At 42.1% G+C, this 16,328-nt stretch overlaps 3 protein-coding genes across 5 annotated transcripts; 2 read left to right on the forward strand and 1 right to left on the reverse strand.

Moving 5' to 3' along the window:
• Window positions 1–950: 950 nt before the first annotated feature.
• trim46a (tripartite motif containing 46a) lies at window positions 951–9,205 on the reverse strand. Of its 2 annotated transcripts, XM_035643812.2 has the most exons (12): window positions 8,944–9,205; window positions 7,809–8,067; window positions 7,073–7,223; window positions 6,278–6,476; window positions 6,046–6,192; window positions 5,864–5,959; window positions 5,229–5,482; window positions 5,017–5,138; window positions 4,577–4,906; window positions 3,547–3,776; window positions 3,377–3,444; window positions 951–2,809 (listed from the first exon to the last, which is right to left on the reverse strand). In XM_035643812.2, the coding sequence occupies exons 1-12, from the start codon at window positions 9,001–9,003 to the stop codon at window positions 2,362–2,364; spliced, it is 2,364 nt and encodes a 787-aa protein (XP_035499705.1). In that variant the 5' UTR covers window positions 9,004–9,205; the 3' UTR covers window positions 951–2,361. The 2 variants fall into 2 exon arrangements, with proteins under 2 accessions (XP_035499705.1, XP_035499714.1); XM_035643821.1 differs by lacking the exons at window positions 951–2,809; window positions 3,377–3,444 and adding an exon at window positions 4,198–4,274 and having other exon boundaries at window positions 3,643–3,776.
• Window positions 9,206–9,645: 440 nt separating this feature from the next.
• Window positions 9,646–12,649, forward strand: tmem107l (transmembrane protein 107 like). 2 transcript variants are annotated; one of them, XM_035643473.2, is made up of 5 exons: window positions 9,646–9,977; window positions 10,131–10,198; window positions 10,280–10,380; window positions 10,918–11,014; window positions 11,356–12,649. In XM_035643473.2, exons 1-5 carry the CDS (start codon window positions 9,891–9,893, stop codon window positions 11,423–11,425), a joined length of 423 nt encoding a protein of 140 aa, XP_035499366.1. In that variant the 5' UTR covers window positions 9,646–9,890; the 3' UTR covers window positions 11,426–12,649. The 2 variants fall into 2 exon arrangements, with proteins under 2 accessions (XP_035499366.1, XP_035499373.1); XM_035643480.2 differs by lacking the exon at window positions 10,918–11,014 and adding an exon at window positions 11,090–11,186.
• A 203-nt stretch (window positions 12,650–12,852) lies between these two features.
• On the forward strand, window positions 12,853–15,296 carry krtcap2 (keratinocyte associated protein 2). The gene is made up of 5 exons (XM_035638560.1): window positions 12,853–13,008; window positions 13,822–13,976; window positions 14,200–14,263; window positions 14,668–14,734; window positions 14,863–15,296. The coding sequence occupies exons 1-5, from the start codon at window positions 13,005–13,007 to the stop codon at window positions 14,981–14,983; spliced, it is 411 nt and encodes a 136-aa protein (XP_035494453.1). The 5' UTR covers window positions 12,853–13,004; the 3' UTR covers window positions 14,984–15,296.
• Window positions 15,297–16,328: the final 1,032 nt, after the last annotated feature.

Consider the following 16,328-nt stretch of genomic DNA (forward strand, 5'->3'; position numbering starts at 1 on the left):
ATACTTATGGATCATTATCCTCTGTTGACATGTTTAAAAATATTTTAGATTTTTTTCTATCAATATATATATATATATATATATATGTATATGTATATAGCAATGTTCTTGTGGTTAAATCTGTTACCATTTATACTTTTATATGATTTATTTTGATTTTTTTTTATCTGTTTGCTGCCAATCTTGACCAAGACTGACTGCCAGAGGGATTGTTGCATCTCAATGGGACCTTTCTGGTTAAATTAAGGGTAAAACATATGAATAAAAACAAAATACATAAAAAGTAACCAGTTAAACTGACTCACCTCTCTTGCCTTTTTCTTCCCGCCTCTCTCTCTGTTGCAGTAGTTCTGTGGCAGGTGTCACCAGGTGTGTCCTGGTGCCAAACAAAATAGGATTATTATATTTAATCCTTGTGGCACCAAAGATCCACCTCAGAGCTTTGGAACATTTAGGTGATTAAAGGAAAACTTGCCTTCAAGTGTAGGGTGGCACCACCAATCATCACCTTTTGAAATTCAAACAAAGACAGTCTATTTTTACAAATGTCAAATGGAATACTCCTCTGGTGTTTACGGTTCGTAAATAGCATGTCAGCATGCAATTATTGAATGGACGGTTGCATTAGACATGTTTGTAATTTTAGCTGTTGGGCGGTAACATGACAGGTTTAAGAGGTTTACAACCAAGAGCGTTCCATGTGAGAATAGCGTTGTTAGCATAGATTGAAATTTAGAAGTCTGTCAGTACTGAAGAACAGGATGACATTAAAGAAAAAGCTTTTGCAAAGTTACATACGGGTAAAAATGTGATTGCTCCCAAACAGCCACTCCTGTTTCCTCTCTACTGTTTTTGCAACATTTGCTGATTATACATATGGAACAAGTATAGTGCAGTTGACTTTGAGCCTCTAATGCGCTCATTATTATTCGACACAAAGGGACTCCATGTTACAGTTATCAGTCATTTATTGTGTTGCTCATGACAGGATAGAAACATTCTGCAAAGTCTAAATTTGTTGATTCTGATTTTCTGAAGTGCTACATGTCTAAAGTCATTCGAGCGCTGTGCTGTAACAAGTACAGTCTACACAAGTTGTTGAAGACGAGAAACACACACACACACACACTTTCAGAAAGCATGAAAGTGACAGCCAGCGTTCTCCCTTTGTGTCTCACGCACACACACACACACACCAGAAAATAATATTATATATTAAAATACAGTCAGAGCCATATTGTTTTGAAAATATTACAATATAGACAATCTTTTGCATTGAAATGATACTATCTGTGCTCTTACATTCCACAAACATAACTCTGAATCAGCGTAGTCAATTAGTAAATGAGCTACTGTCAGTTGCAGTCGGAAAACGCGATAGGAGAAGAAAAAGTTTGAAGTTAGCCCGAGCTCTCAAAATAGACCCTCTTCAGCTGGTGGCCTTTTCATCCACCCACGTCCTCTAGCTGATCATCAATATGTATGTGCAAATCACTCAAACAGCACAGCTTGATACTGAACAAGTAGGCAAATCTACATTTTTTAACTCTTGTCATTATGTAAAATAAGGAAACGTATTCACGTGTTTATGAGTCAACCTGCATGATGAGAACATTATTCTTCAGAAGCTTTTTTACTCTGTTGTAATCTGAAAACACAGAGACAACTGTGAGTATTTTTCCAGCCGAAATGCCTTTTGAAATGCAAAACAGTGACTACATAAACTTATATGGTCCTGACATGAGCCAGCAGAACTTTCAACAATTCAACAACCAAAAGAATATTCACATTCTCTAATTGTGCATCATATACACATTGTTATCACTTGTTGAGGCTACATAAAAATGAAGATAGAAAATTAGACATACAGTACATCTGAGGTGCTTTTACTACAGTCAGTTATCTGCATATGCATTATGTAAGTTATAAATCCGACACTTGCATGCAACTTTTGTTGTCCAAACATTCTGGGACAAATTGAGTCAAGTGTTAACGGACAGCAGATTTTCTTACACTGCAAGCCTTTTTATTTAACCTGTTGACTCACCCTGTCAACAGAATTCTGCATAGTCTAAAATCACTTCAGCCACAACATTCATAGTTTTTTTTATAATTTTTTTTATAAATCAAGCCAAAAGACAGATTTGATATTTTCGTGTGCAAGTGCAAAAACAACATGAGATATTTATAGTGAGATTTCAAAAATAACGTGAAAAGAAAAAACACAACCATATTTAGCATTGACAGTTCAATCAAGGCATTTAATTATCAACTCGTATTAATGTCGACAACCTACAACTCCAGCGACATGAGACAAACTTTGATGTCTGAGTGAACTGTGTCCATAAACCGCTTCCTTACTTATTTACCGAGATTTGTTGCTCGTGTTTGGATGGTTACCCTCCTTGGTGGCGGCTCCTCTATGCTCCGATTGGCGACAAGGTCCTGAAGCTGCAGGGCTCCTCCGCCGATGAAGCAGAAAGCCGGACACACTGGAGCTGAGCAATCCACGTGTCCCTCCCACAGGATCCGCAAGGAGTGCGCCTCGTAGAAGGTGACGCGTCCCTTATCACAGTCCAGACATACTCCTAGTCGGGGTGGCAGAGGAGCAGTATGAGGGTGAGGCAGGTTACCATGGCTGCTAGTGTGGGAGTGCACTCCTCCATAGCTCTGGCTGTCCGCCTGGCTCTGACTGGGACCGTGTCCTTGTGGAAGCAGGATCTTGCCCATGCCCATGGTGAGGAAGCAGAAGGGAGGGGAGTCCTGGCCGTCTTCTGCCCCACTGTCATGGCCACTGTCTGGGTCACAGCTTGGGGGGGGCAGAGGGTAGGAGAAATTAGGCGGAACAAGACAAAAGCTAAATGAGGTGATGAAAATGCACCTAATGTATCTAAAATGAAATATAGCAGGACCTGAATGCTCGCAATGCTTCCTTAATATCAGAGAATTAGGATATTACATATTTGATCAGTGGAAAATAAATATATTCTTTCAACAATTTTGTGATTAAAAAATGTTTTAGCATTGCAAAATTAAGATGAATCAGAAAGTGAGTAAGTTCTTTTGATGTTATCAGGGGTAAGTGTTGTCCGTTGTTTTATCTTTACAACCTTCATCAACCCCAGTTACAGCAGCAGGTGAGATGGAGTCTTTCTTGTGTGGCCAAAACACCAATTAAAACTCAATTAATCCCAATGTAAGTGGGTGGAAAGTGCCAGTTCTGGCATGGCTTGTAATCCCTGTACAGAGGGTACAAAATTTGTGTAGCTAATAAATATGACATCCCAGAAAATCTTATCGGCAATTATTTTTCAGAGCATTGTATTTGTTGACTGCGGACAATGTATGTATATTTGGAATAATAAGGCTTTGTTACCGAGGGCTGGCCATGTCCTGAGGGAGATGGAACCACTCCTGTAGCTTAGTCTCCTGCCCTACTCCCACCTGCATGAGAGAGAAACAGAAAGACAGAAAGCTCATAGGCATGTTAGTTTAAGCCGATTCCATAAATACAGGCAACAACTGACCAAAAAGACTTCCCCTCACCTTTACCAGGTAGGAACCAGGCTCCACTGAGCATGCCCAGTAGTGTCTGCCTTGAGTGACAGCCAGGTCAGCCACCAAAAGGTCAGAGGTCAAGTGGCAAGAAGTGAGTGTGCGGTCGGCAGCCTGCAGGAGGGAGAGACCTGGCACACTGCGGGCATAGGTTTGGCCTTTACCCAGTGCCAGCCTGTCAGCATGCAGACCCCAGCGAGAGTCCAGGGAGAAACTCAACACTGGGAAGAGAGGAGGCATAACAGGAGGGAAGGAGGGGTGAATAGGGAGAGAGGTGGGGAGGTAAATCAAAGGAAAAGAGTCAGGATGGAGGAAGGATTTAGATCCTGAAGCTGGGGCAGGTTCAGACTGCAGCAAGTCTGAACACATTATGGAAAAAGAGCTGTAGAAGAGTGGGAGGAAAATACACTGAATAAGAGGTAGATAAAGAGAAGAAGGTGTTTTCAAGGGTGAAACGGGAAGTGACTTTAACAGTAAACATGAGAAACAGAGTACAGGTAACATTCACTCTAACTAATTACTGTTTAAAGCTGATCAGATAAATAAGTGTTTTTTTTTCAAGGGATGGCTATATGTAGAATTAGCAAGAACAAACAATGTAAATGAACAGTTAAGAAATTTAGAAATTGCAGAAAGACAGACCTGCAGCAAGACAGAAAGAGTCTGACCAGGATGAAACCGGAATGCCAAACACAAAAAAATAGGGTTTGGTGAAGATGCTAAAATAAAAATAAAAAGTGGGAGTGGAGGAAATCAAGGGATGGACAGAAAAAGAATGATCAATATTAGTCAATGAATAAATGTCAATACTGGATAAAAATATTCAATATTCAAACTATTAGTGTATATGGCAACATTTTCAAACCGAAAAATTTAGAACAGAATTCCAATCTTGAAGCATTTTTTTTATTCTTGTATTAATTTACAGGTTGGGAAGATAAAGATTATTTTTTGTAGTATATGAAATGCAAAAAAAAAGGGGGGGGGTGATAATGTGATGAAAAAGCTATACATATCTCACCAGGTGCTGGTGGAGTGTGGAGGTACACCTCTTCACTGTACTCTCCAAACCCAGCCTTGTTGCATCCTCTCACCCTGAGCACATACACACTGTCCATCCGCAGTCGGTCAACCACGGCACTGGTTCCTCTGACTTCGTCCAGGCGTTGCCATGCTGTGGAAGAGTTAGGGGATCTGGTGCCACCCCATGTGGCTCCTGCTCCCCCTGCTCGTTGCTGGTGTTCAACAGAGAAGTGCCACGCTGGGGCCGAGTCCTGAGGGAGACGCCAGCACAAAAACAGCTGGTCATAAGCCAATGTCTTCTGAGTGTCAATGACTGGAGCCAGTGGGGCTGTGGAAGAACCAAAGCAATGGAGAGATAGAGGATTCATCGGTTGATTTTAATAAAAAAGTATAATTCCCTTATTAAAGTGTTCAAATCAGAGGAACAAAGATGCTCACCGCGTATAAATTCTATGCTGTTGATGAGCTTGACCTCTTTGGATGCATCCAGATGAAAATGTCTGAAGGAGGGATCGGCAACAAGAGAGAAACACTGCAGGTTTTCAATGGCCTTCACAAGCCTGGAGGGGAAGAGGCACAGTGACAAAATGAAGAAGAGGAAAATTAATAAAGACAGATTAGGAGTCAGCTGGTGTGTTTGCTGCGGGTACCTGTTGTGAGTGACTCTAGCCGCCTGCACAAAGCAGGGTGCATCAGTCTCTTTGAGCAGCTCCTGTGTGTAGGCCATCAGGCCCGTGTGTTCCAGCAGCCCTTGCCTCTCTGACACCTGAGCAGACAGGGCCTCCTCCCTCCTGCTGCGAGATCCCTCCAGGGCCAGAGCCAAAGCTCCCTGGCGCTCCGCTACAGCCGCTCCCAGCTCCCGGATACAGTGGGTCAGTTGCTGCAGAGCTACTGTGCTGTTAGCCTACAGACAGACAAAGAGAGGAACCCAATGAATAAATATGATCACGTTTTGGCCTCTAGAGATCAAACTAATACTACTTGTCCCATCAGTTGCAGTTACAGTTAAGTGACGGGGGAGACTGAGCATGGATTCCTATCGTATCAAAGCACAATAAAAATATCTTCCACCTAACAAGGGTGTTCTGTCAAAATGTTGGCTTTTTGCGAAGAAACACTAATTCAATTCTTAGCCAAGACACTGCAGCCAACCTGTTAAATAAAGGAGAAATAATAATGATTGGTTGTGTAGACAACAGCAGAGTGTATCACAAGTTCTGCTGCACCTGTGCAGAGAGAATGAGGAGAACTGGTGCTTTGACAAAACAGAGAGAATCTGGTTCACCTCCATCTGCTTGATGGCAGCTTCCAGCTGAGTGATCTGGCTCAGTATTGTCTCCTGGTTGCCCAGGATGAAGTTGACTTCCTTGGTGACCTTGTCCTGTGGGACCCAAGCAAAAGTAAACAGTTCAGAGCAGGATCCTGACAAGAACACTGACACAGTTCAAACAGACTTCACACACTCACCTTAAGGGCCTGGTAGGCCTGTGCCATAGGCAGCACCTTGTGTCCATGGTGGAGGCGTCGCAGCTTGCAAAGCGGGCACAGCAACCTTTGGCAGTTGCGGCAGTACCACAGCAGTCTCTCCTGCTCATGCTCTGGACACATTAGGACCTAGAGGACAACGGAGGGTTAAGGCACATTGACAATAGAAGAGAAGCTCCTGTATGTCAAGTATGCAACACAAAAACAGGCAAACCTTTGGCCTGAAGTTGTTGGTGGGTAGGATGTGTTCGTGCTGAGCTCGGGGCGTTCCCCAGGGATGGTAAAGTTTGAAGCACTCGTTGCAAAAGTTGGACTTGCAGTCGGCGCAGCCTTTAGAGGCCTCCAGAGACTGAGGGGGCTTGCAGAAACCACACATGATGGCCACGCTGCCCAGACTTATTGTGTGTCTGTACCTAGAGGGCAGATGGGGTTTAAATACAGATAAGGGCGGGGCTAAAGCAAATCTGCAGCTGCATAAAAAAATGCAAGAAAGAGACTTAAAAGACAGAAGACTTGTCTGGGTTTGCCCTGCTCTCTTTTCACTGGTTAGGAGTCCAACTCTTCAATCGGCTGACCTGGATACGTCACCAGCAGCAGTTAGTGCATTCTGTGCAGTAAAACATGCACTGTCACACTCACACACACTAGTTTTTGTTCATTTTAGCTGTCCCTGCAATGTGCTCTTAGGCCTAGCCTTGAATCTGGGGTTAAAGGAAAGATTCACTATTGCAACTCTTTCCAGCCAATGATTTGCTGTCTCATTTATAAAGTAATATTGACTAGGGCCCTCGTTTGTTGCCTTTTTTCACTGCCTGCAGGAGTGGTTAAAAGGATTTGATCCGAAACGACGATTACTTTTTTTCTGTTTTCTGATACTAAGTTAATAATGATCATTAGACGAAATAAAAACAAAAAGAGTGATGTCCAAGGCGGCGGTATATACTCTGATTACACCTGACTGCGCCTGGAGTACATACACTGTATATACGGTTTTAAAGCAAATGCACACCTCTCCACAATACGCTCCAGAGTGAGGTTACGGAGACAGTCCGTCAGGCCTTTTTCTCCGAGCTCCACGTCCTGCTGACAAGAAGGACATGGGAACAACATGGGGGGAGGGGCTGCGTCCTTCCGCCTTCGCCCTGGATATGTCCCACACACTGGGAGAAGGACACAGGTGTCGTGGAGATGAAGGAGGAAAAGATGGGTGGATATGTAGAGGAGAAAATATGTGTTGGTAAAACGGAAGATTTCTTTTGGGATGATATACACTTCATAAAGGAACTAAGAGAAATAGGCTTGTGATAAAAGGTAAAGCGCAGAGTTCTTGTTTGTACCTCATACATCTTCACAGAGAAAATGCTTTTTTGCTTACACACGCTCACTCTCTCTGAAAACACCTGCTCGACATATGCTTACTGCTTTTTCCGCCTCCCTGACTCCCTCTGCGTCCGTGGCTCTTGCTCTACATGCAGTTAAATAAGTCATGAGATGAACGTATAAAGGTTTCTGTGTACAGCAAGATAGGGATGCGTCAGCTAGATCATCTACGAAACTCAGGTGCTAAGTGGACAGTTACGTCATACTGCACCATCATCTGGACGTTGAAATCATGATGTCACCCTTTGGTCACTTGGACGCTGAGATCGTTCAGCGTTTTTTTTTCTCTCACATAAGGGCAAAGCTTATTGTTAGCCCACACAAAAACAACAACACACATACACACATACACATCCTTCCAGTACCTGTTCTGAGGACTCGTTCCAGGCGGTCAGGGGTCCTCGGTGTGGGTCTGCGTGTCTGTCGTGGGGAGCGAGTGTTGGGCGTGGAGGCCGGTGAGTTGGGTTCTGGAGGGAGTTCAGGGGGAGGATAACCTCTTTGTACCAACACCTCAGCCGCACACAGCAGACACACACTGTGTTGGCATGGCAGAAGGACGGGCTGCTTCACCATCTCGTCACACACCGGGCAATGCAGCTCCTGTTCCATACTCTTCATGTTAGACTGGAGAGGAGAGAAGTGTATGAGAAGTCAGACCAGATAAAGGCTGAGTCACTGGTTTAAGCACAGAATCAGTTGCTCTCTAAATTCTGCACTTACTATGACCTGAAAAAAAAATGTGTAGGAGTCAAAAGCGAGAAGGGGAGCTGATGCAGACCCTGGTTACGTAGGCTGCTGGGTATACAAAGCACAGGGAGGGCAACTGGAGAAAGAAAATAGCTTCCCCCTACTTTAGGTATTAGCCTCTCTCCCTTAATATGATTCCTTTCGCTTAAGCTTTTCTTTGTTAAATTCATACTGTATGTAGAATTAGCTAGTAAAAAACTCAGGTACAGGATACCATTTGGTTTGTTTGGCCTTCCTCCAAGAGGAACAATGATCAAATGATCAAAATAAAATTCAGCATTCTGTTTTCCTGCTCACTGCCGGCCTCGGTTTTACACATGTACCACTGCTTCATGTGTATAGGCCCCATTCCGGTGTTGCAGCTGCTGAACGCAGCATCCCGTTTCTATGACAACGTGCATCATCTCTACCATCTCATCGTGTGCAGCACGCATTTTCAGCTAATGTTAGAATATTTAGCTGATTATAAGCATTAAACATCCACGGTTTTGTCTGCTACATCGTTTATATTGTGTGAGTATAGGCTGTCATGTGTAGTCCCTCTTCCACCCACAGTGCTACCCACAGCTTTTTCAAAGAGCAAATCCATCTCCCCATTTGATTAGCTAGATGCCCCCCCCAAAAAAATAAATCTTCAAAAGGTAGAAAAAATTGGTTGAGATGAAATATACAAATGGATGCGAAAAGGACACGTCGCGTTTAAAGCGGACATTGTAGAGACAAACAGGCTAATAAAACCAGCGTCATACTCACACTAATGCGCACCAGCGCGTCCATGATAGAGGTAAAGGTTTGTAAGTCCGCTTCTGCCATGCTGTGCACGATGCTGCCGTCTGCACGACCGACTGCTAGACTAGACCCTCTGCTCTGTGGAAAAAAACCGGCTGGGTAGGTTGTGACACCAACGCACCAATGTTAGGACAAAACCGCATGGGCTGGACTGGAGAACCTCCCCGATAGATGTGTGCTGTTGCGCACAAGATGATTATGTGTAGTCTGTCTCAGAGCAACGAGTCGTCACTGAAATTGTGTGTGTGTGGGGGTTGTGCCGAAGATACAGGCTGTATCACAACAGCATTCACTGAGGAACCACGACCATGTTGTTTTATTAGAGTGGATTTTTTTTTTAAATTTTGGTTACAGCCACCAATGTTTTATTTTTAATAAAAATATATATTTTGTATGTATACATATTTTTATTTGACGATGCAAAGGCATCATGTGCAACCACAGTGCTATTATAATGCTAGCCGTCCATGCAGGGTATTTCTTATAAGGAGAGACAGACCTTGGTATTTGATATTTGAAATGTCCATATGCCAAATTGTTTGTGCCCCAGTTCTTCGCATTGCCATTAGATGGCAGTGTTGCGTATAAGAGACGACCACGAAGAGTCCTCTCTCAATTATCATCCGTATCCGGAACCTTTGAATATCAGTTGTTCGCACGGCCAGTTATAAAGAATGCACCAAGTCGGCGGTTGTTGTAGCAACCAGCATTTGGCGTTGTCGTGTGCATTGTCGTTAGTGAACAAATATGATGGTTGAAAGAGGGAAATGTGAGTGTTAAATTTGTTAAACGTGGGAATTTTAGACTCAACTACAGTCAATGACGAAATAAGAATACTCTCTGCGTGTCCGACACTGGTTGCATGTTGTATTCTAGTTCACACGTTGTCTGAGTCAACAGTAGCAGTTAGCATGTCGGCTATTAGCAGTCTCGTCCCTGCACGGTTTCTCACTGTCATAGCTCACCTTGTCATCGTAATCACCATCTTCTGGTCAAGAGTAAGTAGGATTCTTTGTTGTACGTATTCCAAACCCTTGTGACATGTTAAAATTGTGTTTTTAAATGTGCTTTAATGTGAGTTTATGTTGACAAAGTATCACTTGTCTTGTGTTTTCTTCTTGCTGAACTTCTTGTAACTTTCGTCTTAACAGGAAAACAACGTGAAGGCTTGCTTGCCGTTGGATTTCACTCAAGAGCAATATGACTACGAAGACAGAAAGTAAGGAAGCATTCGACATATAAGACGCACACACAGTGAGAGAAACACATCTCACACACAACACGTGTGGCTTTGTTTCAGGTTGGTGGTGGCACTGGCGATCACCCTCGGACTGTTTGCTGTAGAGTTGGCTGGGTTCTTCTCAGGAGTGTCCATGTTCAACTGCAGCCAAGGTCTCCTATGTATCCTTCACAGTGACACAGTGGGTCACCCATTGATGAGAACTGTTGTATGATCATAATGCAATATCCACCAATGGGGGAGTGCCATAATGATATATATTTGTGTCTAAGTTAATATCCCTTGGCGTATGAATGGTCACATGATTAGACAATATCCCTGGTTGGATTCCATGTGGAAACCTTTGTGGCTGGTTATACGCCTCTCACCACATTTGTATCCTGTCAACTTTCCTGAAAAACATGCCAATCATCTTATAAAGTCAGATTAGTACACTTTTATCATAATAAGTCTCCAGTGCAAAAAAAAGATAAGGCACAAGTTGTGCAACTGCAGTGGCATCTTCCCCCTGTACAGAAAATGCAAGGTAGCAATTCATTTTGCCCTTGAACTGAAATTTTTTGTCGATTTAAATATCTCTTGAGAAGCCCTCTAGATATATCAAATTATTCAAACAGAAACAGTTCTGGGCGATATTATAAAGTCAGTCTTCGGTTACAATTCCATGACTCCACCCTCTGTATTTTTGCCTACAATAGCAACAGGAGTCCATGCCAGTGCCTCTGTGGCTCTCCTATTCTTTCTATTTGAGCAGTGGGAGTGTGACATCTACTGGTGGATTTTTGCCATTTGCAGGTTAGTGTAAATATGTTTTTAATAGTGTGTTTTATTTTCCAGAAGTGTTTTTTCCCTGACAGACATTTCATCCAGCACTGGCTGTCCACTGCAGCGCGTCTGTCTCCTTGTCTTTCTTTGTATTTGAGAAGTGGGAATGCTGGACATATTGGGTTATTTTTGCAGTTTGCAGGTTGGTGTGTGTATGCGTGCATGGGCATTAGTAAAGAAAGTATTGTATAGTATAGTATAAACAATTCAGTATCAGTAAGTTCCATGTATGAGCACTCATGCAGGTATGTAATGACTTTGTCCCCTTAATGTTTCTCCCTACATTTCTATCTCTGTCTGTCTCCTTCTAGTGTGTTACCTGCTTTTGTGGAGATTCTTCTGTTCATAGCTGTTTTTGGTCTGAAGAAGAAGCCATTATGACAGACAGTCCAGATGTGAAGTGCTCCAAAATACATTACATCTGTCTCAACGAGTCATCAGCAAAACCGACAAAGACCAATGGAATATACCTGCCACCGTATCTTTAATATCTTTTATATTTTTATATATTTTTAATGAAATAGATGCAGAGTGCTGTCTTTCAAATATGTGAGGGGTTATTTTAGAAAGGATCTGAGCTCAGGGTTCCCACAGGTCAGGGAATATCAGGGAATTGTGTTTGAAGCATATTTAAAATTTAGTTGCCATTTATCAAAATGTAATATTTCCCATGGATTTGTTTTTACCGAATTTTTCACGGATAATGCAAGGCAAGTTTATTTCTATAGCACATTTCAACAACAAGGCAAGTTCTTAAGTACATAAAACCTTAAAAAAAACATTGGGAAGAAACACATAAAATCACATTAAAATATAATAATCAAAATAAAATAAAAACATGTTAAAGTAGAATGAGGCAGGTGATAACAATTTCAGTGCAGTACAAGAAATGCATAGATAGTTTATGTTCTGAAAGGCAGCGGCAAACAGAAAAGTCTTCATTCTTGATTTAAAAGAACTGAGAGTGGCAGCAGACCTGCAGTTTTATGGTTATTTGTTCCTGATCTGTGGAGCATAGAAACTGAACGCTGCCTCTCCATGTTTAGTTCTGACTCTTGGGACAGAAAGTAGATCTGTCCCAGATGACCTGAGAGATCCGGATGGTTCATATCAAAGCAGAAGATTCAGAGCCAGCACAATTTTAAATAGTAAGTTAAACAGGAATATTAAGTAAAACATTTAAATAGCAATTTAAGTATGAATTTCAAAAAATTCCCATTTATGAACAAATGTTGTGCTAAAAGTTTGTTACTAAGGGCCAGTGTGTTTATAAGGGTGTGTAAGCCTAGACTTGTTTGAAAAAATGTACACTGTTCAACCAGTAAAAACTTTAAGTTTAGTACTGTGGCTGTTTTTGTCTGCTCAGCACTAAGGCACCCTGTTTTTTCCCATTCAATATAGGTCATGGAAATACAGCTTTTTAGTCTGTGAAAGTCAGGGAATGTGACATCTGAGTGGGAACCCTGTAAGCTGTAACGTTTTAAAGAAATAGGTGCTTATTTGTCAGTAATAATTGATGTGGTTTTCTGTTGTTCTTTGTATGTAAACTTTCTATGGAAAAACTTGGGATGATACTTTTATTCCAAATACATTTTGTACAAATTCTTCAAATGTCAGTTCTCTTTTGTTTTGTTTTTTTATGAACCCTTGTCTGTTTTTGTCTCACAGTTACATCTTTTTCACAGTGTTTTCAGTTCACACAAATGTCGCCATAAATAATCGTAGAACTAAAAAAAACCCCACACAAATACAGCAGTAGAAATTATCATTGCAGACCTAATGGATCCATGTCAAGGGGCGTGGCGTAATTCCTTTGACTCCACCTACTGGTCCCGCATCTAATTTGGACCGGGTGCCAAGGTTTTTTTAGTTCCTATAGTCGGAGCATTTCGCTCGCTCAACGAAATTGAACCCATTTCTCCTCCGTTTCATATCAAGGACTTTAATTTACCATCGACTCATGGGTACGTGTTGCGAGATTAATTTATCGATCAAGCAAATCTTCATGAAGCGAGTTGTATTAGCATACATATGTTAATGTTAGCTTGCAGTTCTACGGTCAAGCTAACGTGCGGAAGTGTGCCAAGCTATTGTCTGATTGTAGGAAAAACGTTCACTCAGTGCAACTTGTCCTCAACAGCAACGTGGCCCGGTTCGTGTGTGTTTCTGTGTGTTTGTGTGAATTTTTTGTGCTACATTGACACGGGCTTGTTCTATAGCTTCATGCTAACAGCTATGTGCCGGAAGGGTTTGCGTGCGAACACTGACGTGGCGTTACGTTCAGAGAAGAGGAAAGCAACTTGAGAGAGATGAGAGGACTGATTACGATGCCATGCAGAAAAGTTTAGTCCCAGACTAAATCCTTTCAGTTCCACGATCCCCTCGCTCTATGAGTCTAATAATTACCGTTGTCAGTTTATTAGGAACACCTAGCTAAAGGCAATGCAGTGTAATACAACAGACCTACACTAGATTATTATTCATGCATGTTCACCTTGTGTTGAAACTGTGTTTCGCAGGCGTTAATTCATCTGTACAATCATTGTGGAGGACTTAGTCTGTGTTCTTGAACTGCAATTCGTTGTGTTGACAGGTGTTCGTATTATTTTGTCCACTCAATCAGAACAACAGAGGCCTCTTTGTATAAAACAGCTCAATCTACATCCTCCTTAACACAGTTTCTACAAATTCCGAACAATGACGCACCCACACGAAGCTGTGTTTAATGTCGCAGGACCATTTCCAATAAACTCATATTGTCTCTGTGGCCTTTGCAGCGGTGAACACGGGCACCTCCCTCGTACTGTCCAGTCTGCTGTCAGTGCTGGTGTTTGCCGGGATGCAGATGTTCAGTAAGCAGCTGGGATCCACGGAGTGGCTCACCATCCTGGGAGGTTTCCTGGGCTCGGTCCTCTTCATCTGCTCCCTCACTGTATCCTTTTGGCGGCGTTAAGGATTGAACTGTTTCAACCGCTGTTACAAGATTTTTTAATGCACCGTTTAAAATGTTTGTAATTGAACATAGTCGTTGTGTGCGCTAAAACCTCAGTACAGTTTCTCATTAGCAACTACAAAAAGAAAAGGACCTTTATTGAGTCTGTAACATGGGCAGAAAATACCATGCTGTAGTATTCAGCCTTAACATTTCCTTCCAGGCATTCAATAATCTGGAAAACCTGTTTTTTGGGAAAGGATTCCAAGCCAAGATATTTCCAGAGAGTAAGTGGTGACGGCACTGAAGTCAAACTGGGTCAGCGCAGTGTGTTGTTAAGCCTGTTAATGACCCTTTGATACACATTTGTTCAGTGGTTTAATGTGCCAACTTACATACAGTTTATACTGTGTGTGTGTGTGTGTGTGTGTGTGTGTGTGTGTGTGTGTGTGTGTGTGTGTGTGTGTGTGTGTGTGTGTGTGTGTGTGTGTGTGTGTGTGTGTGTGTGTGTGTGTGTGTGTGTGTGTGTGTGTGTGTGTGTGTGTGTGTGTGTGTGAGAGAGAGAGAGTGAGAGTGTGTGTGAGTGAGAGAGAGAGAGAGAGAGAGAGAGAGAGAGAAAACCCCACAATATAAATCCTGTGATTATATGAGTCAGGTTCTTCTTCAGGTTCTTCTTTCTCTCATCTTGCAGTTCTGCTCTGCCTGTGCCTGTCACTGTTTGCTTCCGGCCTGGTACATCGCGTGTGTGTCACAACATGGTAAGTGACAGGAACCTCTATGGATCACAAATGCCTCCGTCAGTGTCACATCACACGGTTAAAACTACTCTCTAAATGTCTCTTTTATCTTTAAAATTGTATTCCTTTGCTATCTTCTTTTTGTCCAGCCTTATCTTCTCCCTCTTCGCTTTGTACTACATCAACAAAGTATCTGCCGCCCTTTACCAAGCAGCTGTTCCTGCAGTAACGCCAGCCAAGGCTGCCAGCAAGGGCAAGAGGAAGAACTGATGAATCTTTTGGAATCCAGTCAACAAGTCAATATTATCCAGATACTGAATGGCCAAAATAAGAAGTTGCATATTTTGTCCCAATTCTTTCTGAAATCCATGACCCCATTTCCACAGACTAAAAAAAAAAAAAAAAGTAAGGCCATAAATATTGGTAAACAGCCACATTCCTTTGAAAACCTTAGCCTCAGTGCTGTTTTTGCACTGGCTGCAAAGAGATTCATACACCCCATCGTGTTATTTGTATATTCATCAGTGCAACACAATTATTTTTTTTTGTTTAATTCATTTTGTAATTAAACTGTGCAAAAGACTTTTAATGTGTTGTTTTTCTGTCCAACCCTGTTCGTTTTGAAAATATCAGGATTTTTGTTGAGCAAGGTGTGGCGCTATCTTAGAAATGTGAGCTAATCGAAAACAGTGAAACCATAACTTGCTCGGATCCCTCGCCCACAAACTGTGGTCAGAATTCTCCTGTGAAATCGTCTCAGCGAAAGCTGATTCATGGTCTTTGGGCCATGGTAACGCCAGTTATGCTGCACAATCTTCTTCTTCTTTTGATTATAGAATATCCTGAGACAAATAGTTGTGATTCATACAGCAGGTTTTCTCATTTTAAATAAGATTATTTTTCAAGCAAATGGTGACAGGTCTTGGAGATGATAATACAACGGGATAGATGAGCATCGAACGCTCAAGACGATCTCTGAACATGTGAACATGAGGTGAGCTGACGTCAATGCGACTGTCTTCTTTGAAGAGGCAGGATAATGTTTGTTCTCCTGTCATGGTGAGGTGGCATGAGGTAGATAAGAAACACAGGTCTATGTCAGAAATGTTCTAGATGTATATATTTGCACCTAAACGTTAGAAAGGGATTAACACAAATCAAATCTTGCCTGGCGGGGGAAAGTGGAATCACTTCCCCCCCACCAGCAGCAATAAGTTGCTGCTCCGTGGCCAACAGATCAGTCAGTGGTTGTGTATCCAGGTGTGTGTGTGTGAGTGTGTGTGAGAACAGGGCGTTCCTGACAAATACAATCGCAGTTCATTAGACAAATAATGGTTTTGAAGAGGATATAAAATATGCCATAACTGCTTCCCTCATTTTATCAGTGTTAAATCTTTTTGTCATGGGAATTGACTGATTGCAATCAGACAAGCCTCAGAAATAAAGTTCAAATTGTCTAATATAGTTGTATCCTTAATTTTATATCAGACACAAAGCTGTGTTTTGCAAAAGGTCTCTCCTTGGGCAAACTACTACAAAGACTGGTCCACGCTATGCTCGTCTCTGCATCCTGCAAGAAGATGTGTGTTATTTGGCAGCGGCGTGTATTTTCTTT

The sequence above is a fragment of the Scophthalmus maximus genome, chromosome 1, assembly GCF_022379125.1.
Source record: "Scophthalmus maximus strain ysfricsl-2021 chromosome 1, ASM2237912v1, whole genome shotgun sequence".
Classification (NCBI taxonomy): Eukaryota; Metazoa; Chordata; class Actinopteri; order Pleuronectiformes; family Scophthalmidae; genus Scophthalmus; species Scophthalmus maximus.